The 27,327-nt window shown below is 43.2% G+C and overlaps 1 protein-coding gene across 1 annotated transcript; it reads left to right on the forward strand.

Moving 5' to 3' along the window:
* Positions 1-5,171: 5,171 nt before the first annotated feature.
* On the forward strand, positions 5,172-26,868 carry RS1 (retinoschisin 1; the record flags this gene model as incomplete). The annotated part of the gene is made up of 6 exons (XM_081326371.1): positions 5,172-5,467; positions 5,521-5,653; positions 19,831-19,936; positions 21,356-21,497; positions 22,781-22,976; positions 26,716-26,868. The coding sequence occupies 6 exons, from the start codon at positions 5,172-5,174 to the stop codon at positions 26,866-26,868; spliced, it is 1,026 nt and encodes a 341-aa protein (XP_081182497.1).
* Between the last annotated feature and the right edge of the window lie 459 nt (positions 26,869-27,327).

Genomic DNA, 27,327 nt, shown 5'->3' on the forward strand with positions numbered 1-27,327 from the left:
AAGTTGGAGGAGAAGTTTACAGAGAAATTAAAAGAAATGAGAGCAGACATCACATCTGCAATAGAAAGCATGGTTAAAAGTATTGAGATTTTGGATGACAGAGTGGAAGATCTTGCTCAAAATGATATTAGATTGGAAGCTAAAATGACAGAAACTGAAAATGTAATAGAGAAAATGAATTATGATTTGATTTCGACACAGTATTCTCAGATGGAGTTTGCTTTAAGAATCAGAGGCCTAATAGCAAATCCTAAGGAAAATTTGGAGAAAATGGTTTCTGAGGCTTTGGAAGGGGTGTTGAAGCGACCAGCAGATGAAATAATGCAAGATATAGATAAAATCTTCCGTGTTAATTCGTGGATCGCAAGACAAAGGAAATTACCCAGAGATGTGGTGGTTTATTTTACAAAGAGAATGATTAGAAATGAAGTTATCCAGGCCTCCTACAATATTGATTTTGTAATTGCTGAGCAAAAAGTTCTGATTTTAAAAGAGATCCCTGCAAAGATTTTAAGGAAAAGGAAGGAATTTGCTTTTTTGACACAAAAATTGAGACGACGTGATATTAAGTTTAGATGGCAAATACCAGTGGGCATGGTGGTGACCTATGAAGGTACGAGGTACTGTTTTACCACGGAGATTCAGGCACGTGATTTCTACAGTAATGTTTTAAAAGCAGTCCCCATGCCATCTTTGGAATCTACAAAGAAAAAAGGTGAGAGAGAGTCTCAACGTTCTAGAGAGAACCCGCAAGTTGCTGAAGGGTTAACACAGGCAGATGTGAAAGATACAGGAGGGGGTCAAATTTCATTATCACTGGAGAAGGCCAGAAATTGGAAGAGGCGTGTTACTTCTGGTCGAATAAATCAAGCCTGAAGATTTAGTCACATAACTGTAAGAGACAATAATGTAATAAGGATTATGGGAATTGGAATTGCTAGAAGGACTAAATATTTGGGGATATATTTTTTACCCTTATAAAATAATTATGTAATATTTCGTGTTGCTTTAGTTCTAAGATGATTATGAAAAGTTAATTGGGAAGATTTGTAGTAGTGTTTATTGATATTCTGTAGGTTATGATTTGTTATTTGGATGAAAAATTTTAAGCTTTTAGTTGGATAGAAGAATAGTTTTATAAAATTGATATAAATTGTTTTCTTTGTGATTGAAGTTAATTTGTAATATTTTTATGGGTAATATTGGAATAGGTAATAGAATATAAGAATACAAGAATGATGTGATTATATAAAAATTTCTTAAGTTTGGAAAGTAATCTATGGTATTTTAAGTTGTATAACACATTAGGATAATGTGAATTTAAAGCTTAGTTGGAATGAGGAACAGTTTTAGACAATTGATATAAATTGGTTTATTTGAGATTGTTTTTATTGGGTATCAGATTGGAAGGTATTATTTTGTATTTGAATAATCCTTGACATGATATATATATGTATGTTTGGAATTTACCTATATGAGTTAAAGTTTGATAGTTTGAATAGTTTCGGATTGTTTGCGTAAGTTAGATCATGATTGCTTGTATTTTTATACCCTGTGTTTTGGTATTAGATTGGAAAGTATTATTCTGTATTTGTAAAATTATTGATATGATATATATATATATGTTTGGAGTTTTCTTATATGAGTTAAAGTTCGGTAGTTTAAATAGTTTAGGATTGTTTGCGTAAGTTAGATTATGATTGTTTGTATTTTTATACCCTGTATTTTGCTCTGGGAAGCGGGGGGGGGGAGGGGAAAGGGAGGGAGGGGTTGGGGAGGGCTGGGGAGGGGGAAGAGGGTGGGGGGGAAGGGGTTGGGAGGGTTTTTTCCTTTTTTTTGGTTTGTTAAACATAAAATGTATTGTAAAACTTTTTAATAAAAAAAATAAGCAGAACCTCCTTTCCTAAACAGTCTCCATTTTGTTTATTCCCAGCTTGGACAGGACCCTGATGATGATTTTTCTTTCAACAACACCTTCTCCTTTTGCGGATGCCTTTTTTTGTAGGTGTTGACCTAAATGCAGAGGCCTTTCTTTGCTTTCAGGAAAGTTATATGTGCTTTATTAGAGCTGTAATTGTTCTTAAGAATTGCTGTCCTTAGGGTTTTGAGAAAGGGAAGGGGAACAAGCCAGAACTCAAGCCAGGCAGGAAAAACATACTCTTTATACAACATTATAGAACATAACTCTAACCCTAACCCACACCATATTACAAAAAAGATGTTGAGACCTTGGAGTAAGTTCAGAGAAGAGCAACTAGCCTGGAGACTAAAACATATGAAGAACAGCTGCAGGACTTGGGTTTGGCTAGTCTAAAGAAAAGAAGAAATAGGGGTGACATGATAGCAGTGTTCCAGTATCTGAGGGACTGCCATAAAGAAGAGGGGATCAAATTATTCTCCAAGGAACCAGAGGGCAAGACAAGAAATGATGGTTGGAATCTGATCAAAGAGAGAAGCAACCTGGAATTAAGGAGAAAGTTCCTGACAGTGAGGACAATTAACCAGTGGAACAGCTTGCCTCCAGAAATCATGGGTGCTCCATGACTGGAGGTTTTTAGGAAGAGACTGGACAGTCACTTGTCTGAGATGGTATAGGTTCTCCTGCTTGCGCGGGGGCTAGAAGACCTCCAAGATCCCTTCCAGCTTCTATTCTATTCTGTTCTGTTCTGTTCTGTTCTATTCAAGTTTAGATTACACCTCAGCCTTTTAATGTTATATAACAGAGATCCTGCTCTAGCCATTATTTTAAATGGCTTATGCTCTTTGGGTTAATTATATTTTATTGTTCTGGAGAGTATCTTCTAAGTGCCTTGTGGGTTACATTGTCAACAAACAGTGCCTGCACGTTTCATGTTCCCCTTTGGAGACAGCCTTTTGAGAAAATATTTGGCACAATACTTAGTGCCAAATGAATGACAATATGATTTATCCTTGAACTTGTTCCTAATTTCCATCCCTCTCTATACAGTGCTTTGACTATTTTTTTTTGCTGTTTTTCTCACTTCTGCGGCAAAATCTCACCTATTAGTCATGCTGCCATTGTCACTTGCAGAGGTAAGTCATTTGCATTTTTGCCTGCTATATAACCACCTTTGGAATTTTATACCATGTGGATTTTATTACCTCACTGGAAAACATGTGGTATTCTGGATTTTAATGCACTGGATTTCATACAGGATGGATCAAATTGCAGTATAAGGGTCCTTGGTGCTCTCTGAGCTTGCTTGTTTTCTTGCTGACATTTGATTACCCTAACTAGGTAACATCTTCAGTGCTAGTAAGGAGTGCTGTTTGCTGTCTGTTTATATTCTGGTGTCTTGTCTTGTCTTGTCTTGGTGGGTGGGGGGGTGTCTCAGGGATTCTTTGGTTGGGCTGTTTACTAATGGCTCTTTGGTGGTTTCTTGATTGGGATATTGCTTACTTGATTGTTGGTCTGAAGGTGACCTTGGAGTTAACCTATGCTGATCTGAGTGCTGATTACTGGAGGAGAAGTGCTGGAGTCTTTTTCTCTTTTGGGCTGGTTGATTGTCTCTTTTGCATAATTATAGATGTTGTTAAAGTCTATGTGCCTATTCAGGGCTGATTTGTCAGAGTGCCAGGCTTCTAGAAATTCCCTGGCATTTTTGGATTTGGCCTGGTCTAGGATTGACACATTTTCTCAATTGAAACTATGACTAAACTGTCTATATGTTATGAAATTAAAGAATTTTTGTCATGCCTTTTGACTGTCAGTTGGTGTTCATGGATGCGTTTTGCCAGTCTTCTGCCTGTTTGTCCTAAATAGTGGTTGTTGCAGTTCTTACATTGTATTTTGTAGATGACTCCTGTTTTTTCTTCTGGGGTTGCTGGGTCTTTGGGTTTACATAGCTTAGGATGTTTTGAAGGGCTTTAGTTGGCTTATGTGCTATGCTGATTCCATGTGGTTGTAGTAGTCTGTTTGTGGTTTCTGAGATATTCTTGATGTATGGCAATGTAATTCTTTTTAGGGTTTGCATTGGTTGTGCCGTATTGGGTTGAGTGGTCAGGGACTTTTTTATGAAGTTGCATGGGTATCCATTTTGTTGGAATGTGTTGTATAGATGCTCCATTTCCTTTTTCTGCTATTGTGGATTGCTGCAGTGAGTTTGGGCTCATTTAAATGAAGTCCTTACACAACTTCTCTTGTGGGAAGTTGAGTTGTTGCTTTGGTAGTGGAGCACCTGGTTAGTATGTGTGGTTTTTGTCAGTGTGTAAGAAATTTTATGAACTGGAATAGCCATAGCAACAAACCAGCCAATGAGAACTGTTTTTGATTAAGACATAGTATTGGCAAATGTATGTGCACAGGGCATAAAACAGGGTAATCTTTATTTCTTACAAGCATAAAAGGTTAAATGTACCCAAACATTTGGTAATGTGGCACAGCATGATTCACGCATTCATCTCTTGCACAGAAAGCAGTGCTGCAAAGAGTGTTGCAAAGGATGCCAGAATTTGCAGAGAGATTAAACTTGAAAGGGTATAAGGCATACTTAGACTGTGCAGTATGTAAATCATCGAAATCCCAGGTGTTCCCAGTCAGCAAGAAGAGCACAAGGCAGACAACAAGGGTTCTAGAGCTGGTACATGCAGATTTGGTTGGCCCAATGCAAGCCATCTTGGGAGGAGTCAGGTATGTGCTGGTCATTGTAGATGACCATAGCAGATTTGGGTTCTGCTATTTGCTTAAGAGCAAAACAAAGGTGCTGCAGAAGTTCAAGCAATGGGTGAGCTTCGCAGAAAGAAGATATAGGCAACAGGTATGCCAGCTGCAAACTGACAGAGGTTCAGAATTCATGTCAGCAAGTTTTCAGTAGTTGGGACAGCTAGGAATATGACATAGATGCACCCAATCCATACACAGCAGCTGAGAATGGTGTGGCTGAAAGCAAAATAGAGTCTTGCAGACCATGAAAGATTCACTGCTGGAGGATTCTGGTCTGAGCAGGTAGTATTGGGGCGAAGCCATGTTGTCTGCCAATTATTTAGTCAATATGCTGTGGAATTCCTCTATAAATGATACTCCATATGCTGTGCTATATGGGAGAAAGCCATCTCTAGCACATTTAAGGGTGTTTGGAAGCAATGCATAGGTGCATATTCCAAAGGCAATCAGGAGAAAAGGGCAACAAAAGGCTAGAAAGCTCAGATTTATGGGCTATGAGCCTGACTCAAAGAGCTATCGCTCTAGCGATGGAAGCAGGAGGATAGTAATTTCCAGGTCTGCTAGCTTTGCAGAGCAGAATTGGGACAGAATTGATGCCAATTCTGGGAATGGTCCACTTAGTGATGGTGACTCACTTAGTGATGGTGTCAGCGTTCAGGGAGGAGAAGGTGAAAAAGAGCAAGAAGATGGTAACTCTGATGTGAAGCAGGAAAGGGTTGACAGTCAAGAGCAGTCAATTCCACGCAGATCAGAGCAATGGAACAAGGGGATTCCACCTGACAGGTATTCTGCTGGAAAAGTAAAAGTGTGTAATACTGTATGTGGTATGAGCCAAGAAACTATCAGGAAGTATTGGCACTACCCAAAGTGGAGCAAGTGAAGTGGAAAAAGGCCATGGAGAAAGAAATGAAATCCATGGATGAACATAAAGTGTTCACCTCTATGTCTTTGCCACAAGGTTACAAAGCTGTAAGAAATCCAATATAAGACAAGATTAGTGGCACAGGTTTTTTTGCAGAAAGAAAATGTGCACTATGATGAGGTAGTTGCACCAATGGTAAAAAGTGATGCTGTAAGGTTGGCACTTGCGTTGGCAATGGCACATGGGCATAAAATTTGGCACTTTGATATAACCACAGCATTCCTAAATGCAGAGTTGGAGAAATAAATTTACATGGTTCAAGCACCGGGGTATGAAAGTAAAAAGCCTGGCACTGTGTATAAACTGAACAAGGCCATTTATGGGCTGAAGCAATTAGCCAGAAACTGGAACATCTGTTTAGATGTGGCATTAAAGGGTCTTGGGTTCAAGAGTTGTAAGGCTGATGTTGCATATATACTGCAAGATTCCACGGTGGGGATTGCCAATTATTAGCATTTGTGGATGATCTTTGCTTCATTGTAAAGGATCTGGCACAGGTGAAGGAATTTGCTAATCAGTTGGGGAAAAAATGAATTGAAAAGTCTGGGTGAAATACAAAACTATCTTGGTGTAGAGATACAAAAAACTGAGAAAGGTGGCTACGTTCTCAGTCAAAGAAGGAAAACTGAACAGCTATTGGAGAGATACAACATGAAGGATTTTAATTCTGCTCCAACACCTATGTGCATAGATTTATACAACACTCTGGGCAAGGACAAAAGTGAAGCCTGTGATCAGGAGATATATCAGTCAGCAATAGGAAGCTTGTTATATCTGTCACAGTTTTTAAGAAGAAACTGGACAGCCCTTTGTCTGTAAAGGTATAGGGTTTCCTGCCTGAGCAGGGGGTTGGACTAGATGACCTCCAAGGTCCTTTCCAACTTTATTATTATTATTATTATTAAAAATGTTATTGATGGTTCTGTGGGTGTTCTGTAATTGGTCCTTTTTTTATGGTGCAGGTATCATCTACGTATCTGATCCATATTTTCGGTTGTATTTGTGGAAGTGCTATGGCTTCTAGATGTTACATGATGACCTTCGCTATAAGTCCTGAAAGTAGTGATCCCATAGGTGTTCTTTTAATTTGTTGGTAAATTTTGCAGTCAAATTGGAAGTATGTAATTAAGCAGAGGTTTGTGAGATTCATAATCCTGGGTGTTTTGATCTTCGTGTATTCAATTAAGTCAGGTATACGGTGAAGCAGTGCAGTCATGGATTCTTTGGCTAATTCTGCATCTATAGATGTGAACAGGGCTGTGATATCAAATGAGACCATGATTTCATCGTCATCTTTGGTCACATCCCTGATTGAGGACACTGTAGTGTAGAGTTAATGGTGTGTTGGTTTTCTCTTGTGAGATGCCCAAACTTTTTTTGTTAGTTCTTTTGCAATGTTGTATGTAGGGGTCCCTGGCAGAGATATGATTGAACAGAGGAGTATGCCAAGTTTGTGTATTTGTGGGCGTCCGTAGAAGTGTGGGAGCATAGGTCCACTGCTTCTCATCCACCATTGTTCTTCTTTGGTAATTTGGCCTTTTTGATGTTTGATGTTACTAGTTAGGGTAATGAAACATCTATAAGAAAAAAGCAAGATCAGAGAGCACCAAGGACCCCTCATTTCAACCCTGAGCTACAAATATTCTCCTAAATTGCAGTGTGATTGAGGTTATTTGCATAATTTTATTTCTAAGGAAATGATGGAAATGAAACAATCAACATCCTTTGGGTGATGATATGATTTATGCAACAACATCATAGTCTGAATGAACAATTTGTGTCATCTGTCTAATGATGTCATCATGCAAATTGCAAACATGATGTAATTTGTATCATTTGCATCAACACATTTACTGGATCCTGGTGAACAACACATCTTTCACCCAGTCTTAAACCAAAATTATCCTGTATTCTGATTTATAATTTTGATTCAGTTTAATTCAGCCTTACAGCAGCATAACTAAAAGAAGAGTTTATTTTCCTTGCTATAGAGCTGGAAAGGCTATATTTACAAAAGTGATTTGCAGGAGGCTCCCCCCCCTGAAAAAAAAAACAGTGAGCAAGCTGCCACTTATTCACATTCCCTTCCGTTCCTGCCTCAATTTAGGGAATGGTTCTTTGCTACAGAGATGAGTCATGTGACTTTCTGCCTTTCCCTACTGTTTTTTTGTTCCAATGCCATCAGTTGCAGGCGCTAACTCCACAAGGCTAATTTTTTATAAAATTACATGCTTGGCTTTCATGTTTTATGCTTTTCCTTGGGTTTAGAATCTGCTCACCTGCTCACACTAACTGCTGTGTATTCTGCTGCTTTTCCAGTGGTTTTCTACTTAACAAGCAGAAAGGAGAGGCTTTGAGGGAACTTCACCACTTCATATCCAGCGCAGCTAATAAACACTGTTAAACAACAATCATAAATCCATTTGAATAGCATATCCAAGAATGTTTCAGAAAGATAATTACAAAAAGATGCACAGGTCAACCCAGGTTAAGAAACTGAAGTAAGGAGTTACCCTGAGTCATGAAATTAGCTCCACAATTTTGTCAGTATTTTCTTTTCATTGTTGATCTGTCTGGAGAAATAACATAATCCTAATTTTCTAATGTATATTTTTCCAGGAAGCAGTGATTTGGTTGGCTCTTCTCTGGAGAAAATCTTTATATCTAAATTGGTGCTTTTTAAACTTCACAGCTTTAAGATGTGTGAACTTCAACTCCCAAAATTCTCCAGCCAGCATGCTGGGAGTTGAAATCCACCCATCTTAAAGTTGTCAAGTTTGAAAAACACTGATCTAAGCATTCTGAACAAAATGGTGGACTTGGGTTCCAGATTAGTTGTTATTTGGCTGTGTCATTCTGGGGTCCTTTCTTAGGTTTCCATTTCTTTTGCCTGATAGTCTGCATTCTTACTACCTTAATTGAGTTGTTGGCAATATGAAGCTGAGCTGAAATAGGAAAACATTCAATACATTTTGATTCCTTTTTACTTTGGATTTTGTAGGAAAGGCATCTTACAGTAGTTTGGTGTCCAAAATTTAAATAGGCAAGAGAGACTGCTCTAGGAACATCAAGGGAAAAGTGGAGATCTCTAAAATTAAATAGGCATCCTCTGGCTGCTTTACTAATTCAGATAATCTTTTTGTTTCAAATGTGGATTTTTCTCATTTAGCAACCACAGTTGAGACTGGCAATTCCGTCTTTAAGTTTAGTAGTTGCTAAGTAATGGTGTGTGCTTATCCTTTGCTTTACAGACCTGTGAAGGTTATAAATGCAAGAATTGGTAGTAAAGCTACTATTTCATTGCCATCATAAAGGCAAACAGGCAGTAAACTGTTGCTAATCAGGGACTACCTGTCTAAGCTTGCCAGTAGTCTGATTGGCCATATTAGTTGAATAATAAATTGGGTAACAAATAAGTGAAAAAATTAAGCAAGGTCTAGGGTTCTTGCACTACTTTGAACTTTACTACCTCATGTTTTTTTGTGATTAAACCTTTCTGAACAAAATGGAAGCAGCAAAAAGTTAGATGTTAAGCAGACAGGTTGTCACGGTTGACTCACTACACAGTCCTGCTTGCAACCAGACAACTGGGGGAAGGAAGGCATTGGAATGTAAAGGAGATTTGGGAGGGAAATTTGGAATGCAAGTATGCAGACTGGAAACCTGAGACAGAACCAACACCTCAAGGTCACCAGCTGGAGAAATCCAAGGCAGACAAATCATTCCCAAAACAAAGAGAGTGCAAAATAAATGATTGGTGGACAGTGGACAATGGGAGGTCCAAGTGGAAAAGGGAAAGTTTTTCTATGTTGTTTTTGTGTGAAATTGTTAGAACTGGCTTTTCTACTTCTGCAAGCACATGGAAAGTTATACTCTTGGTAAACAAATGTGCCAGGAGTGTCTTTTGGCTGTCTAACCTAGCGGAATGGTTGACATTAAGCCAGTTCTCATAGAAATAGCCTACCTCGATCCCACCAGGAGGTCAACCCTGAGATGTCAGCTGTGAGCAAAGACTCAGAAGAGAAGAGGAAGTCAAGAGAGCCCAGCTTGGGAAGAGCTGGCACCACCCCAGGCTGGAGCAGGAGCACAGCCAGTTGGCACGTGTCCAAAACCAAAGACTGAGAAGTCTGAGCAACTGGCCGCAGCCACAAAGGAGCAAGTAAGGGATGCCTTGGATAAGGGGCCAAAGACCTATTGGGTGACAAATGTGGGGAAGGCAGCAGAGGCGAAAGACCCCTACTTCTCCCTTCTGGGGTCAATGTGATCTGAGGCAGCAAGTGGAAAGCAAAATGGCTAGTCGAATAGGAAGGCCCCGCTGAGTGGAAGCTCCTGGTCACTGGCTGCATCCCATCCATGGAGCAGCTGAGAGAGAAGTTCAGAGGGATGGAGATTTGTGCCACAGCAGTGATGGGAGCCACAACTGCCACCAGCTGGCCAGGAGTCATGAGAATCCTGGCAGTGCTGGCTTCTTCTCCTCCTATTCTTCAGCTAGTGACTCCAACAGCTGCAGCTGCAGCTGGGGTCTTGACACAGGCAGTGGCAGCAGTGAGCATCACTACTCCCCCTCCTCAATTGCAGAAAAACCTTTCTCCATGGAACCAATCCCTGGTGCCCAAAAGGTTGGGGACCCTAGCCAAGCCAATTTCCTGGCTCAAACCTGGCACCACATGGAGCATTATGAAGTATCCAGATGATGTGGCCCAGGTCCATGTTATCGCGGTCAGCCTGGAAGACAGCACTTCAGAGTGATTGGTGTCGCTGCATGTTGTGCAAGGGGGTGGAGATGGACCCGGGGAAAGTAAAGTCCATCTTGGAGTGGCAAGCCCCTTGCACCCACAAGAAGCTACAAACCTTCTTGGGATTTGTGAACTTTTACAGGCAGTTCATCCCCTCTTTCATAAAGATCACCTTGCCAATCACTGAGCTATTGAAAGTGGGAGAAAGGGGAGAGAAGCCCTGGCCAGGTCAGCCTTTGGACAAGTGTCAAGCAGTATTTGAAAAACTGAAGGGGCTGTTTGTGGCTGAGCTACTTCCTAAAACACCCAGACCTAGAGGAACCCTTTGTGATCCAGGCAGAAGCCAGTGACCATGGGAGCAGTCCTCCTCCAGCGAAATGAGGTGAACCTGCAGCCGTGCAAGTATCCATCCTGCAAACTGAATGAAATAGAGTGACGGTGGGCTGTGTGAGAAAAAAAATCTTGCACAGTGCGATAGGCATTATTGATATGGAGGTCATTCCTAGAGGGAAGTAAAGCCCCATTTGAGGTGTGGACTGACCATAAAAATTTGGAAGCCCTGAAGACCCCCTGAAAGCTTTCCCTGAAGCAAGTCTGATGGATTCAATACTTCAACCAATTGGACTTTGAACTAAAATACATCCCGGGGGGTGGGGCAGAACTTCCTGGCAGATACTTTGTCCTGCATACCCCAGTATAAGAGCAATCAGGAGGAGGTGGTGAGCTCCAGCATTCCTACAAAGCAACAAGCAGTACAAGCCACAACCAGGTGTCAGAAGAAAAGAAGCTCATCCTCCACCAATGCATGGTTTGTGGCCCATCAAAGAGAACTAACCATGAGGGGAGGGCTGGCATGGAAGGGAGATAGACTATATGTCCTAGACAGTCTGTGACTGCAAGTCCTGCAGCACAGCCACGATGCTAAGCAAACTGGCCATTTTGGGTTCTTACAAACTTCGCATCTTGCTAATTGCCAGTTCTGGTGGCCAAAGTTGAAAAAGGACATTGAGGACTAGGTGAAAAGCTGTGCAGTTTGTGCAGCCAGCAAGCGACTGCCGGGGAAGAGCCCAGGGCTATTGCAGCAAGTCGCTGACCTGGCCAGACCCTGGGAAGAGATAGCCATGGACTTTATCATGGCACTACCTGAGACTGAGGGGAAACACCATGATTTGGACTGTTGTAGATTTGTTCTCCAAGCAAGCCCATTTCATCGCATATTCTGGGCTCCCCTCAGCCCAAAAACTATTCCTATAGCATATCTATTGATTGCATGGAGTGCCTAAGGATATCATATCAGATTGAGGGGTCCAGTTTACTGCTAGATTCTGTAGGGAGTTTGTGAGAATGATTGGGTCCTTCCAGGGGCTTAGTTGGGCTTTTCATCCAAGTACGAACAGGGCCGCAGAATGAGCCAATGCAATGGCGGAGCAGTACCTTCATTGCTATGTCAACTACCAGCAAACTAACTGGGCAGGACTCCTGCCATTTGTGGAGGTGGCATATAACAACACAGTGCACAGCAGCACCGGTTTCATCCCCTTTAAATTAGCCATGGGGGGGTGTTCATGCCCATGCCAGTATCCCCTCAGGAGTCTCCCTCCTTGGGCACCTTAACTGAATGGGTAGATTTGTTCCAATGGGTTTGGAATGATGTGAAGAAAGCTTTAGCCAAAGCAGCAGAGAGTCAAAAGAAACAGGCAAGGCAAGCTCCCCAAGGAACATTCCATGTAGGGGATAAAATATATCTATCCACTAAATACATCAAGCTGAAACAAACTTGCAAAAAAAAACTATGTCTGAATTACCTAGGCCCCTTTCCTACTGTGAAAGTGATAAACCTGGTGATGGTAGAACTCAAACTGCCTAGAATGCCTGGTAAAGTACATTGAGTATTCCACTGCAGTCCACTGAAACCGTTTCAAGGCTCTACAATGAGACCAGTGGAGAAGGCAGCTCCCAATCCAATAATAGTGTGTGTGTGTGTGTGTGTGTGTGTGTGTGTGTGGAAACACACTATTAAGTCAGGCAAATTTTGGATTCCAGAATCCACAAAGGGAAGTTACAGTACCTAATCCAATGGAAAGGTTATCCAATGTCAGAGGCTTGATAGGTAAAGGCTTATAATGTGAAAGCAGATTGCTTAGTAGAGCAATTCCATAATAAGCACCACTGGAAGCCGGAGCCATCACAAGAGAAAGTTAGCAAGAAATGATGTGTATTCATTGTTTTTCAGTTCTCCCAACTGTGTAAGGGGGCTACCCTTTCAAGCTATGAAGATTGCTTGCCATGCTGCTTCTAGCTTGCCTACAGTTTTGAGGGGGAAGGGGAAGGATTGGAATGCACAGGTGAATTCTATCCAGATGGGAGCCAAGGTCACCAAAGAGATGTTGTGGTGGCCAGAGACGTTCTTCTCATAACAACTATATGAGGATTAATTGGACAATGTGACCTGAATTGTCAGAGAAGGGATGGAAAGTTTTTTCTCTTTTAATTATCCTTTTCCCACCATATTGCCAGAGCTCTTTAGTGCTGGTATGCTGTACCCAATAAAGTTTTGAATTAGAGATCCAAATGACTCTGCTGCATTTACTTAGTTGGGATCTTTAGCAGAAACTTGACAGACATTTTATTAACTATCAGCAAGATGACTGGACAGACCTCTTGCCATTTGCTGAAGTACCATATAACGACACTGTGCATATCAGCACAGGTTTCATGCCATTTCGAATGGTGACTGGGCAAGTCTATAACCCAATGCCTAAGCTACCAGTCCAGGAGCCCTTGATCCCCTCTTTAAAAAAGTGGATCAATCAATTGAAAAATATGTGATCTGCAGTGCACAGAACCCTGGCAGATGCCCAGGGGTTTATAAAGCCCAAGCTGACAAAAAGAGAGTGGAACCTAAACCATTTACATTGGGGACCATGTATATTTGTCCACCTGGTTCCTACAAACCTTACAACCCTCAAAGAAGTTAGGATCAAAATATATAGGGCCTTTCCCTATAAAATGAATTATTAACCCAGTCAAAGTGGAATTAGATTTATCAAAGTCATTAAGAAAAGTCCATCTGATGTTCAGTTGCAGCCTCCTCAAATCAGACGTGATTTCGCCCTTAAGGCTGGTGTCCCCTCCAGTCCCCGAGCCTGGTGGAGGGAGAACAGCATATTCAGATTAAGGAAATCTTAGACTCACACACACACTGGTGAGTCACCTAATACCTAGTAACATGGAAAGTTCTCCCAAGGGCTCAGCCTGAGTGGCTGCAAAAGAACTATGTGAAAGCCCCTAGCTTAATTAAAAGGTAACCCAATAAACCTAAATAAACAATCACTATTTCTTTCCCCCTTTTTGTTATTTTTTTCTCTTCTCCAGGTGGATCTTCTCTTCTTTGGGGGGGCAGTATGTCAGGTTCCTTAGGAATGCTGCCATGAGAAAGAAAAGTGGAGCATGCATCGGTGTGGATTGAGGATGTTTCTGTATTACAAGCATTTGTTTCTAATTTCACTATGATGTCTCTGCATGTGAATTAGGGAGGGAGGAATACCCTCGGGGCCATCTGTTCCTACTCCTGCTGACTGGAAAGGATGAGGAGCCTGGGAAATGGCCTGTTATCACCTTTTTGGCACAAAGTTCTCATAACACCTTTATTGTGTAGTGGGTCCGACGCAAGAGAGACGCCAGCCGGTGTGTGAGTTCAGCTCTTTATTGGAAGGGGAAGTGAACTGGGGAATGAGGGCTACCTGGCCTCCTTATATACCTGGCCAGGTAAGCTAACAGCCAATGGGGTTGGCCCTAGGTTTCCCGCCGAAACTGTCCAGGCCAACGCCCCCTGGTGGCTGTTGCTATGCAGGTGCCTGCATACATAACACCCCTCCCCCCTTAGAGAAGACCCACATAACAACAACAACATGCAACTACTATAACTATGAGTATATATATAAAAAAACAGTGGTGTCCTTGTGTGAGGGTCACTTGCACACATAGTCCGACAGGTAGGCTGGTGTCCTGTGTGGACGGGTGGATCGTCTGGGTGTGCTTGGCCCCTGGGCTTGGACCTTTGTGCAGGGCTGCAAGGAGCCGGCATCAGGAAGTCCTCCTCCTCTGGTCCCTGCCCTGTGACGTCCTCAGCTGGGTTGACCCCTCCTGGAGTGTGGTCCTCCTGTTGATCGTGTGCGTTGAGTTCAGGGACGTGTGTGACGCGCTCAGGGGCGTGTGTGACATGCTCAGGGACTCTTCCTCTGAGCTGATCGATGTGTCGCCTTATGCGTCTGTCCCCCTCCACCCCTACAATGTACGAAAGGGGTCCTGTTTTCCCGACCACTGTCCCCGGAACCCAAGGATGTCCAGCCCCATAGTTCCTTGCCCAGACCAGGTCCCCCAGGTTGAGGACCCTGTGTGTGGGTGATGATGGCAATGGTGATGGTAGTGATGCTGGTGGTGATGGTGATGATGGTGATGATGGTGATGTTGCCCTTCCGGTTTCGGCTGCTACCCGGTCTGGGTGTAGGCGGTCCAGCTTGGTGATGAGGCGCCGTCCCCATCGCAGTTCTGCTGGGCTCTTGCCGGTAGCCACGCATGGTGTTGTGTGTTGGGCTAGTAAAAATTTGGCCAGTCTGTAGTGCCAGTCCCCGCTGATGATGCGCCGGAGTGCGTCTTTGGTCGTCCTTACCATCCGTTCGGCCTGCCCGTTGGTAGATGGATGGAAAGGCGCGGAGGTGGCGTGCCTAATCCAGTTCGCCTTCAAGAACGCCTGGAAATCAGCAGCAGTAAACTGAGGCCCATTATCAGACACAATTACGTCGGGGAGGCCGTGTGTGGCAAAGAGAGCTCTGAGCACCTGGATTGTCCTCCCCAAGGTCATGTTGGGGACAGGGACTACCTCTAACCACTTGGAGTGACTGTCCACCACTACTAAAAATAGTTGACCCTGGAATGGCCCCGCATAGTCAATGTGAATGCGGGACCATGGCGTGTGTGTGGCCTCCCACCGGTGTACTGGTGCATGTGGCATTTCTGGCCTGGATCTCTGGCACGTATAACAGGCCTTGACCCGATCCTCAACCTCCTTGTCCAACCCGGGCCACCAGAGGTAGCTCCTAGCCAGTGCCTTCATCCTGACCACCCCCGGGTGCCCTTCGTGTAAGGAGTCCAATACCCTGGCACGTAGTGCGGGTGGAATGATGACCCTGCTACCCCAAAGGAGGCACCCCTTGTGTGTGGAGATTTCATCGCGTCTAATGAAATAGGCCTGAAACTCTGGTCCCGGGGATTTGTCCTGCCATCCTGTGCAAACCCATGAGTGCACCCTGCCCATGATGTTGTCTGTGGCTGTGTGGCTGGCAGTGTCCTTGGCAAGAACTGGACACTCGGGTAGTTCCTGCAGGGCTAGGATCTGTGTGGCTGGTGCTGGGTCTGGGTCGTGTGTGTCTAGGGGGAGCCTACTTAGACCGTCTGCGTGGCCCATCTCCTTCCCTGGCTTGTGCACCAGCTTGCAATTGTATCCTGGGGGACAGAATCTGGGGGGTTTGCCTGTCTGTGGTGAACAGGCCCAGGAGTGGTTTGTGGTCCGTGAAGACAGTGAACTCCCTGCCATATAAGTAATCGTGGAATTTCTTGATTCCTGCCACGATTGCCAGGGCTTCTTTGTCTATTTGGGCGTAGTTTCTTTCTGCTCCAGACAGTGTCCTAGAATAGTATGCTATGGGGACTTGTGCCCCGTTGGGCTCAAGGTGGCTTAGGACAGCGCCCACACCATAAGGGGATGCATCGCAGGTGATACAAATGGGCTTGGACTCGATGAAATGGGTTACTGTGGACTTGTCCGACAGCAATGCCTTCAGGGCCTTGAAGCTCTGATCATGGGTGGCCATCCAGGCCCATGTTGCCTGTTTGTCTAGCAGCCTGTGGAGCGGTTCAGCGATGGCTGCCTTGTGTGGGAGGAATGTATGGTAGAAATTCAGCAGACCCAGGAATGCCTGAAGCTCTGCTTTGTTCTTGGGTGTGGGTGCTAGTTTGATGGCCCTCACCTTGGATTCTGTGGGGTGGATTCCCCTGGCGTCTACTCTGAACCCCAAAAATTCTGTGGAAGGAACGCCTATGCTGCATTTTTCCTTTTTGAGTTTGAGGCCAGCTGTGCACAGCCTTGCCAGCACTTCCCTAAGCCTACCTGCCAGTTCCTCTGCTGATGCTCCTGCGATCAGGATGTCATCAAAATAGGGGCAGACTCCTGGAATGCCCTTGAGTGTCTTTTCCATAACCTCCTGGAAAATGCCGGGAGCAACGCTGACTCCAAACTGTAGCCTGTTCACCCGGAACGCCCCCCTATGGGTTACTATGGTTTGGATGTCAGCTGTTTCCCTAGTGACCGTGAGTTGCTGGTACGCCTGCGCAAGATCGAGCCTTACAAAGATGGCGCCGCCTTGGAGGGAAGCGAGAATGTGGCTGACCGCGGGAACCGGGTAAGCGTGCGGGTTTAGGGCGCGGTTCACCGAGCACTTATAGTCAGCGCAGATCCTTATTTCCCCATTGGATTTGAGGGGGGTCACGATGGGGGTTTCCCACTCCCCTCCATCTATGGGCTCTAAGATTCCCTGGGCCACCAACTTGTCTAGTTCGCGCTCGATTTTGTGTTTGAGCGCAAAAGGGACTCGCCGCGGCCGGACCCTAACGGGGGAGACGTTCGTGTTAAGCTTGAACGATATGGGGGCCCCGGTGTACTTGCCTAATGACCCGTCAAAGACGTCGGCGAACTCCCGGCAAACGGCCTCAACGGAGTCCCCCTGGATCCGATGGATCCCGGATACTGAGATTCCCAGGGCCTCAAACCAGTCCAGCCCGACCAGGCTGGCTCTGTGGCCCTCTACCACTACAACGTCCAGGTGCCCTTCATGACCCTTAAACCCCACTGAAATGGTGGCCTCCCCCTTCACCTTGACCGGCGAATTCTGAAAATCGGTCAGGGTTAATTTAGTAGGCCGTAATTTAATCCGTTGCTTGCTCCGGCTAATTATGTGGTTAAGGGTCTCGTCCGAAATAATTGAGACCGCTGATCCGGAGTCAAGCTCCATGCTGCAAGGGACGCCTTGCAAACGGATTGCTAATCTAATTTTGGGTTTGAGCAGCCGGCGGCTACCTGTGTGGTTAATGGCCAGCCGGCTCTCGACATAGCCAATTTTTGTTTTGGTGGGGGCCCCAGTACCTTCGAACGGCGGTTCCTCCGGATGCAGCTCGTGGATCTCCTCCCGGGGGCGGCGGCTACGGCAGACGGCGGCTATGTGGCCTGTTTTCTTGCAGGCCCGGCACATGGCGGACCGGAACTTGCAGAGGCTGCGCATGTGGTTCCCACCACACCCTGCGCACCTCTGGGGAATGGCGGTGTTGCTGGGAGGCCGGGGCCTGTCTGGGCGTCTGGCTCGCTGGTCGGGGGTCGACTTCCGCTGGAGGTCGATGCTCAGGTCGTCCTCCTCTGTGGCCCCTTGCCGGTGGACGCTGGTTGCCTGGTTGCCGGGCCGGGTTCCCTGGCAGGCTTGGACGGCCCCGCAGGCTGCTTCGTGGGCTAGGATGGCATCCTCGGCTTCCTGGAGAGAGACCTCCTCTCTTTCAAACAGTAGGCCGCAAATCAGCCGGTCCCGTAGTCGCTCCTCCAAATTTGTGAACCTGCAAGCGACAGCAGCTTCCCGCAGGGCGGCGAGGAAGTCGGCGCCGGTCTCGTCGGGGCGCTGGTCCCTTTTCTCGAATTGTGACCGTGCGGCCACCTTGGAGCGCCGGGGCCTGAAATGTGCGTTGAGCCTGGCCACGAGGTCTTGGTACACGACGGTGTTGATGGCCTCCTGGGGGAACAGGTTCACGGCGACTTCCAGCAGCGCTGGTCCCCCAAGGCAGAGCAGGGCGGCCGCCTTTGCACCGTCCTCCGATATCTGATTGAACCGCATGTACAGTTCAACGTGAGCCAGGTAACGGGTCCAGGTTTCGGGGCGGCGGGTCTCGAATTCGCGGGGTTGTCCGGCTCTAGCCATGGCGGCAGTTGGTCGTGGATGTGGCGCTTGGCGTTGCCGGTTCGGCTGGCGGTCGTGGGGGGAAGAAGGAAAAATGCCTTTCCCTTCAGCTCGCGGAGCGTTTCCCCAGTGACTTCAGCTCTTGGTCAGCAGCAATCCCACCTTCGTCGCCACTATTGTGTAGTGGGTCCGACGCAAGAGAGACGCCAGCCGGTGTGTGAGTTCAGCTCTTTATTGGAAGGGGAAGTGAACTGGGGAATGAGGGCTACCTGGTCTCCTTATATACCTGGCCAGGTAAGCTAACAGCTAACAACCTTCATGCCAGCGGATTGACTCCGGATGGACTGGGCATTGGGGTGGGGCTGAAGAAACGGGACTTTTAGCTTAATGCTTTTATGCTGGAACTTCAGATTCCACCTTTTTATTCTGCAATCATTTTCTCTCAATAAAACATCCTCTTTGAAACAATGCCTGTTTCCTGACTTGTTTTTTCCTGAGGGGTCAGTTGAAGCAGGTCCTTACAGTACATCTCTAACCTAGTCTCCTTTACAGCCTAAGAAACTGTATGTGTATGTGTCTTCTGAGCCTCTTGGCCCATCTACATTCCAGCTCAGGGCTAGTTGCCTTTTACCTCACCATTTTCTTGGCAACTCTATGACAACTCGCCATAGCCAACTTGCCATGGCCAACTTGCTGTGGGACAAGAGATACACTAATATCAAAGAAATAATAGAATAGAACCATTAAAGAAAGGATTCCAAAGGAGGGACAAAATGAAATGTGACTAACAAAAATTAAAATAGTATTTTAATTATTTTAAATAATTAAGTTGAATTTTTGAATTGTCCCACAGTGAGTTGTCCTGTGGTGAGTTGGCCATGGCAAGTTGTCCCACAGAAAGTTGGCTGTGGTGAGTTGGCCATGGCAAATTAACTGTGGCTAGTTGGCTTTGATGAGTTTGCTATAGCAAGTTGTCCCATTCCATTTCTTGGCTGTGTCTCTTCACCCTGTCTCTCAAGATCATGTCCACATACCATTTTCTATCTGTTTAGCTATCTGTCTCTCTGTCTCTCAGGTGTATATGTTTATGATCTCAGCCATTCTTACAACCACCCTTTCTTTTTATAGTATACTATACTTGTTCACCGAAAGCAGTTTAATGAGTTCTTGACTCAAATGAGATGTGAAACAAGAACAAAATATACTTTAAGTTGAATTGGCTATCATTTTGGCTTGACCAGGACTTAGAATGCCTCATGTTCTCTCTGTTGTACTCCCTATGTGTGCATATAATGATAAATGGCATTGATCAATATGAAGAGTGCAATGCTACCCTAGGCAAACTTGTACTCCCCAAATGTTTTTGATTATACATCTGAAAGGTGCCATTTGAGCAGAGTTGATATAGTCCAATGGGAATTTAGGAAGTAAGAAAGAATCTGCTCATTCTCTGTATATGCAAAGTTGATACATTATTCTGCACTATTTTAGGATGACAATCTAGAGCACTGGCATAGCAAAGCCTGCAAATGTGATTGTCAAAGAAATCCAAATTCAGTGCGGTCCATCGAAACAGACAGTCTAGACTGCATGCCGGGTAAGTAGCATCTTTTTATTATTACAACTCAAGCAAGCCTATTCACTTTAATATTATTCATATTGAGATTCAATACCCATAATTATCAATCAGGATCTTCTTGAAAATTATATGTGACTTGTATTATTGGTCAGATTGTGTCAAGCTACACATTCCCAAAGACCTGTAGCAAATGAATATATATCCTTAAACTAATTATAGTTCTTTAATGTCATTATTTGCAAAGTATTTCCTCCATTAAATGCAGTAGGGATTCTTAAAGTGTCAATTATATAAGAATAACTCTAAACAAAGAGAAGCTGTAGTACAGAAAAAAAGGGTTAATCAAAGGGGAAAATCCTCCTCATGCTGAATGGACTTTTAAAGTAAATAATAGCAGCATTAAATAATTAATGTACTTGGTTTGACAGTCCCCAGACCTCTGTTTGGTAATTCTTTTAGTTTGCTGCAATTTTCTACAACAGAAGGCTACCTCTTAAGTATATTACAGCTGAATTATCTAAAGATTAGAGTTACTAAAATTAAACTTGATTTGCTTGCAAACACTGTAGCTGCCACACTGGACGTATTTTAACTCATTTTAGTCTTTGTTGTTTTAATACTTCTATACATGTGATAGTTGCAAATTCTGTGCAACTTCTATTATCCAGATGCCTTCACTACAGAAACCATCACAATTGTTGGTACAATATTCAAACAGGGGCTGCATTTCCCACTACTGCAAATCCTATTGGAGTCCATGTGAGTCCCAATTGATCACAGAGACCTCTCAGCTTGTGTAGGCCATATGGTATCTTTCTTATTGGATTTTTAAAGAAATTATTTATTTATTTATTAAAAAAAAGACAAAACAGAAAACCAGAATGTTACATCCAGTACAGACACTCTTGTGAAATGAGAGGGAATAGTCATTTAAATTCTATTGATATTAATTCTGTGAATTAAACAAGAAGAGTATATTGATGGTGGTTCATTTGTAAAGACTTTGGATTTAGAACGTACAATTCCAGGGTGTTCTTCCGAATTGTCAAATGATTGAAGTAAAATACTTCCTTATATAAAGTTCTAGACTTTATAGACTTGTTTTTCTATTTCCTTTCAAGACAAAATAGCAAATTGTATTCATGTGTGGCTGCAAGTGTCCTACTTGAAAATACTGGTTTACAATACTGTGGACCTTGGTGATTTTCTAATGATACAACTCCTACTTCCCTGCTTGAAAGTGTGCAAAATTAAATCTCAAAACTTCCCCAAATCCAAGAGAAAATAAGAAATAAAACTTCAATCATTTTTCAATGTTTCATCCTGTTAATAAAATTAAGTATAGCACTTTCTGGAGATAGATGCAGCAGAAATTAAACTTTTTAACTCCAGTGTGCACTGTATTCCTCTCCATGTCTTCTTTGTCTTCTTTTACAGAGTGTCCCTATCATAAGCCTCTTGGTTTTGAATCAGCAGCTGTCACTCCAGATCAAATAAGCTGTTCCAATCCGGAGCAGTATACCGGGTGGTATGCTTCATGGACTGCAAACAAGGCCCGGCTTAACGGACAAGGATTTGGGTAAACTGCATTGCAAGACATGTTTTCTACCAACAAGCTACACAAAAGATTTTTTAACCTCTAAACCTTTGCTACATAATGTATGGAGGCTAATAATGACTTTTAAAATATATATTTATCATCCCAGAACAATAAATATTTACTTCCATTAACAGCTGCTGGGACAAATGTGTGGAGGTTACTGTTTCTGTAATCATGAGCTTCTGAGAGGTATCTAGATAGCTACTGTCAGAACCAAATGTTGCATTAAATAAGGTTTTGTATTGTGCTGAGTCATGTTGTGATGGCTGTTTTTCAAGCTCTTTCTTTATCCCTGAGAGATTCCTCCTTTTCCTGACATTTTTCTTTATTCCATTACATGAATAATGGAAAAAATATAACAGCAGCTTTGCTGCTTGTGAAGCAGGAAGAGGGGGAACCAAAATCAAAATCTATATTGAAACGATAACTTTGTTAGGTCAGATTAAGGTTTGTAAAGCAGTGTGCAAGATTTCTAAGAACTCTTCATAAGAGATTAACAGAGTAAGTGACATTTGCACCTGATAAATACTCTTAAATTGAGACTAATTCATAAAATATGATAAAGCTTAATGTGATTTTCTTATATGGTATTTTATTTATTATTACCGAGACTTGTAAGTCATAAACTTAGCTTTGCTGATTTCTGAACCTACCAAATAAGTTTATTTTAAAAATCATGATCAAGTTAGTTAGTTAGTTTACAGAACAGGAAGCTGACATAGAGGGGAAGGATATTCCCAAAGTTTGCTAGAAAGAAATCCATCTCTCAAATAACGGTGTAACACAGAGATAGGGAGCAAAATCTATCATATAGCCCTCTCAAAATTGCCCTCAAGGGGTATGTATTCCAGAAGTAGCTCAATTTTCATAGGATCATGTGATGAATTGTCTCATTTACTATTAAATATGTCCTATTCACAAGAAAGTAATTGTTTACGTGACGTAATTGTTTCCAGGAATCAGGAGAGTTAGCACTGAGGCTTCCAAACATCCAAGGATCAAAACAAAATGCAGCAGCTGACTCCAAGACCTCCATGCTACAGTGAGTGGTTTGGAGGTCTTTTTTTTAGGATCATTGTCTAGATCATTGGAACTTAACTTTTTTCTGCTTATTTTGATCCAGGTTCTGGCCATTTGCTGGCTTCAGATTCATCTCTCGATTCATCCTCTAAATATAAGTTTTTTATGGAGGTTGAGTCAAAATGTATGCTTTATAAAGACATTTATTGACCATCAGTGCCTTCCTTCCACAACTCTTCTAGATGTGCCTGGCTCTCCAAATACCAAGATACAAACCAGTGGCTACAGGTTGACTTGAAAGAAATTAAAGTTATTTCAGGCATACTTACACAGGGAAGATGTGATGCAGATGAATGGATGACAAAATATAGTGTGCAATACCGGACTGATGAGAATCTGAACTGGGTTTATTACAAGGACCAAACAGGAAACAATCGGGTCAGTATAAGATCCCTTCCCCTTTTCTGAAGAAGTCCCTGTATTTGCATCTATTCCGATAGAATATATTTCAGCTTCAGGGTGAATTGAGAATCCCATTAAATCCATTCCATTGACTTAAATTTTATCATATTATTTTGGACAACTGACCAAATCAGGGACATATGTGTATAAAAGCAGACCTTTTCTGAACACCTTAGATTATCAGCTGAATATATCATGCCTATATTCCATCCTTTCTATCTCTTAATTTTATCAGTGCTGTCTCATGCATTTCCATTAACCCAAATCACTTAGGGCCTTTCACAGTGTATACGTAACTATGGTAAGAACATAGTTTTGCACTCTTTTTTTTTGCTGTGTCTTTATGTTACCATGTTTCCCCAAAAGTAAGACCTACCCTGAAAGTAAGCCCTAGCTTGATTTTTGGAGGTGGCTCTAATATAAGCCCTACCCCCAAAATAAACCCTAGTTTTGGAGTGAGGTACATGCCTAAAAATCAAGCTAGGGTGGGAGTGGGAGGTGCTCCACTCACCTCACGCCCATTATCTTGCTGGTAGGACCGCTGCAGCCAGGCCTCCCACACCCTGACACTTGGTGAGCTGTATGACCTGTCACACCATTGTTGCTGCTTGTGGCAGGAGACCACATGGTGCTTCATGCCATTGCTGCTGCTTGCAGAAGCAAGCCAAGCGGTACTTTGGGCTGTTTCCACTGCTCGCGGCAGGACGCTGCATGGCACTTTGTGCTGTTGCCACTGGCCCAAAGCACCATTCAGCCTCCTGCCACAAGTAACAGCAATGGCCTGAAGCACCATGTGCTATCCTGCCGTGAGCAGTGGAAATGGCCTGAAGTACCGTGAGGCTTCCTGCTGCAAGTCGCAGCAACAGCGTGAAGCATTATCCAGCCTCCTGCCATGAGCAGCGGAAATGGCCCAAAGTGCCATGTGGCTTCTTACCACAAGTGGTGGCAATGGCATGAAGCACCATGTGGCCTCCTGCCATGAGCAGCAGAAATGGGCGAACTGCTGTGTGGCTTCTTGCTGCGAGCAGTGACAATGATGTAATGCATTACATGGCATCCGGCTGCAAGTGGTGGCAAGCAGCCACTGAAGAAGTCAAGCAGTGGCGTAACAGGGGTCTGGGCATAGGAGGCCTCACTGTGGCGGTCCTAAAGTAAGACATCCCCTGAAAATAAGACCTAGTGCCTCTTTTGGAGGCAAAAAAATATTTAAGAATGGATCTTATTTTTGGGAAAACATGGTATTATCTTCATCTCACCCCCAATCCACACTTGAAACAGCCTTTAAGTCATCTTTAAAATAGTTAAATATTTAAAGATAGTTTGCAGTTTAAACCGGAAGAAACTATGGAAGTTTTATTATGGGTACAATATGGCATATTTCATCAACCATTCCGTCAATATTCAACCAACAACTGTTGGCCACCATAGGTTGATACAGATAAGCATTTTCCTCTCCAGTCTCTGGTCCTTGCCCTTCCAGGCCATTCAAATTTGATTTCCTCCTGCCCCACACTTCTCAGGCCTCCAAGAAAATGCCCATCTTGGAGGACTGGCTTGAAAAGAGGGACCAGCCTGACTAAAAGGTGACAGGTACAGAGGGGTGGGCGGGTGGGAAATTTTATTTATTTATTTATTTAATTGGATTTATATACCGCCCTTTCCCGCAGGACTCAGGGCGGTTTACAGGGTATTTAAAACAAAAAATACAAAAGTTAAAAACAATTAAAAATAATTACAACAGTCCCTGAAAAAGTAAAAAACCTCAATTAAAATTAAAATTAAAATTCTCAGCCTGGGCCAGAGAGCTCGAAGAGCCAGGTCTTCAGGTCCCGGCGGAATGAACGGAGAATGCATATTGGAGAATGAAGAAATTCCCAGCATACTATGCAACGTGGGCTCCTTTTGAACACGTTTAATACTCTTTCAGAAGATTACTAAAATTGTGTTTAACATAATTTAACAACAGCTGGCAGGTATTCAAAAGTAGCCTGAAGACAGCTTTAGTGCATTTCTAGAAAAGCACTCAACCTGTATTTGAAAGGAGCTCAAAAAAGGTTAACAGGTGCTAGGAGTGGGGCCATGTAACAATATGGAATCAAGTGAAATATTTTAGCATCCAATCTGGGTTTGTCACCCTGGACCAGAGGTTTTGTCTTTTTAGCTTTTGGACTCATTGTCAGAACCCACCTCAATCCACATCTTAAGAAAGCAGAACTCTTGGAGACAAGGTTGTCCAAGCAGGAACTTTTACTAAGGAATAGAAGATAGTGGCATGATAGACAGGATCTGAGAAACTGATATTTTTCACAGATTGATATTTTTAAATGTCCCCAAGCAAGCCCCCCCCCCCACAGTTCATTTGGTCAGTTCCGGATCAGCCAAGTTCCAGCTAGTAAGCCCCTTGTGGGAAGAGGAGAAACATCAGTCCATTCATAGCAGGATCATTTTCCACCCCCTCACATTTCATCTGGAGAAACAACCCAGATTCCAGAGGGTTTCATTCCTCTCCTTCCACCCCGTTTCTTAGCTGCTCGTAAGATAAGAGGAAATGTCTAGTGAGAAAGTAATTGGTTATATTGTGTTGGATAGCAGGCAGGTGGAATAAACAAAAGTTACTTTTAAGGAAAAGGAAGTGAAAGCAATAAAACCCCATGGTTGTTCCCTCTCCTCCTTGGGAATGGCAGAATCCGGGGGGTGGGTGAGATTTGGGTTTTGTACAGGAGAGATAGTTAGAAATGAAATATAAATGGATCTGACACTCATGCTGGAGCCCATCTTCAGGGAACTTCTCTCTAGCAGAGTGTGTGCTTTGGGCTTTTCCGTGTATAGTATTTATATGGTTTATAAGGACAGAAGAGAAGGAAGCTAAACATCAGATTGCAAGAACACAAGTGAGTGGTCAGACAAGGAGTCCTGAACTCATTGGTGGCCTCACACTGTAACAAACAAGGACATACATTCAATTTTGCAGCTACTAAGATTGTTGGACGAGGAGATACAAAAACAGCCAGGGAAGTGATTGGAGCCTGGGAAACAGGCCCCTCATCAGTCAACACGAATGCTGATTTACCACCAGCTTATCAAGTACTTAGGAGGTGAGGGCTTGGCAGCACAAGCAAATAACAGTGAAAGACTTAATAGTCAGCCATCAGCACCCCAATCAACATCTAAAAAGCCACATAAAGCAGGCACCATATAAATACCACACACAGAATAGCCCAAAGCACACACTCTGCTAGAGAGATTTCCTGAAGGTGAGCTCCAGCACAAGTCTGAAACCTCAGAAGACAAAACCTCTGATCCTGGGGACCGATCCAGATTGGATCCTGCAACATTATCCTGGGACACGTATATTTGCCTTCATTCTTGAAATATTTTAAACCAAGCACAGTCACTTTTGATCTTTATATTAAGATTTTTAAAAAATCTTTAACAAGCCATATATGGGATGAGGGAAGATACTGAGTACAGTACTAATACAGTATAAACATATTTTAGCCATGGAGAGTTTGGCTCTTCTCCCTGAGCAGAATTTAGCAATTGGTTCCATTAGTTGCTTCTAGGCACAAAAACTATCAGCAACCTTACTGGGCAAGACAACTATACAGTCATTTAAGGCAGTAAAATTGTTTCCAAATTATTGGGTGCAAAATTAGAAGAATGTTAAATCTTAAGCTCTCTTTTCCCCCTTGCTCTCCTACTTCATTTTCTCTAGGTTTTCTATGGAAATTCAGACAGATCATCATCTGTGCAGAACCTTTTGCGCCCACCCATTGTTTCTCGTTACATAAGGTTGATACCCCTTGGCTGGCATGTGCGCATTGCTATCAGGATGGAGCTGCTGGAGTGCATGAATAAATGTATTTAAACTTCAGTGTCATCTGGGAAGAGACAGGTGTTTTATTTAGAAAGATATAACAGTATAATTAATATGAGAAATAAATTCACTATGAGTTCAGTGTCTATTAAAATTATACATCTTATCCAGTACCTGCTGTGACTTATATTCTCTGCAGTTTCAAGAAGTTAATAGAATTCTGTATATTAATAAAATAAATCAAGATGGAATAAATTGGAACCTGCATTACATTTTTGAATCCAGGATCTTACGCTTCAGTAAAAGGAAAGTCAAAACTTTCCGTGCACATAAAAATGGCTTCTACAAAAAGAAATATAGATTTCTTACAAGTTAACCAAAGATGGCAACGATGCTTTTGTAAGTTCTGGTAGACATTATACAACATGTGTTCTTCAGAGCTTTAGTGTGCATTCTCTGAAGATATTTCCCATTATAATAGAAGAACAAAAATAAGATTGACCAATGTAG

This window comes from Vipera berus, assembly GCF_964194415.1.
Source record: "Vipera berus genome assembly, chromosome: 4".
NCBI lineage: Eukaryota > Metazoa > Chordata > Lepidosauria > Squamata > Viperidae > Vipera > Vipera berus.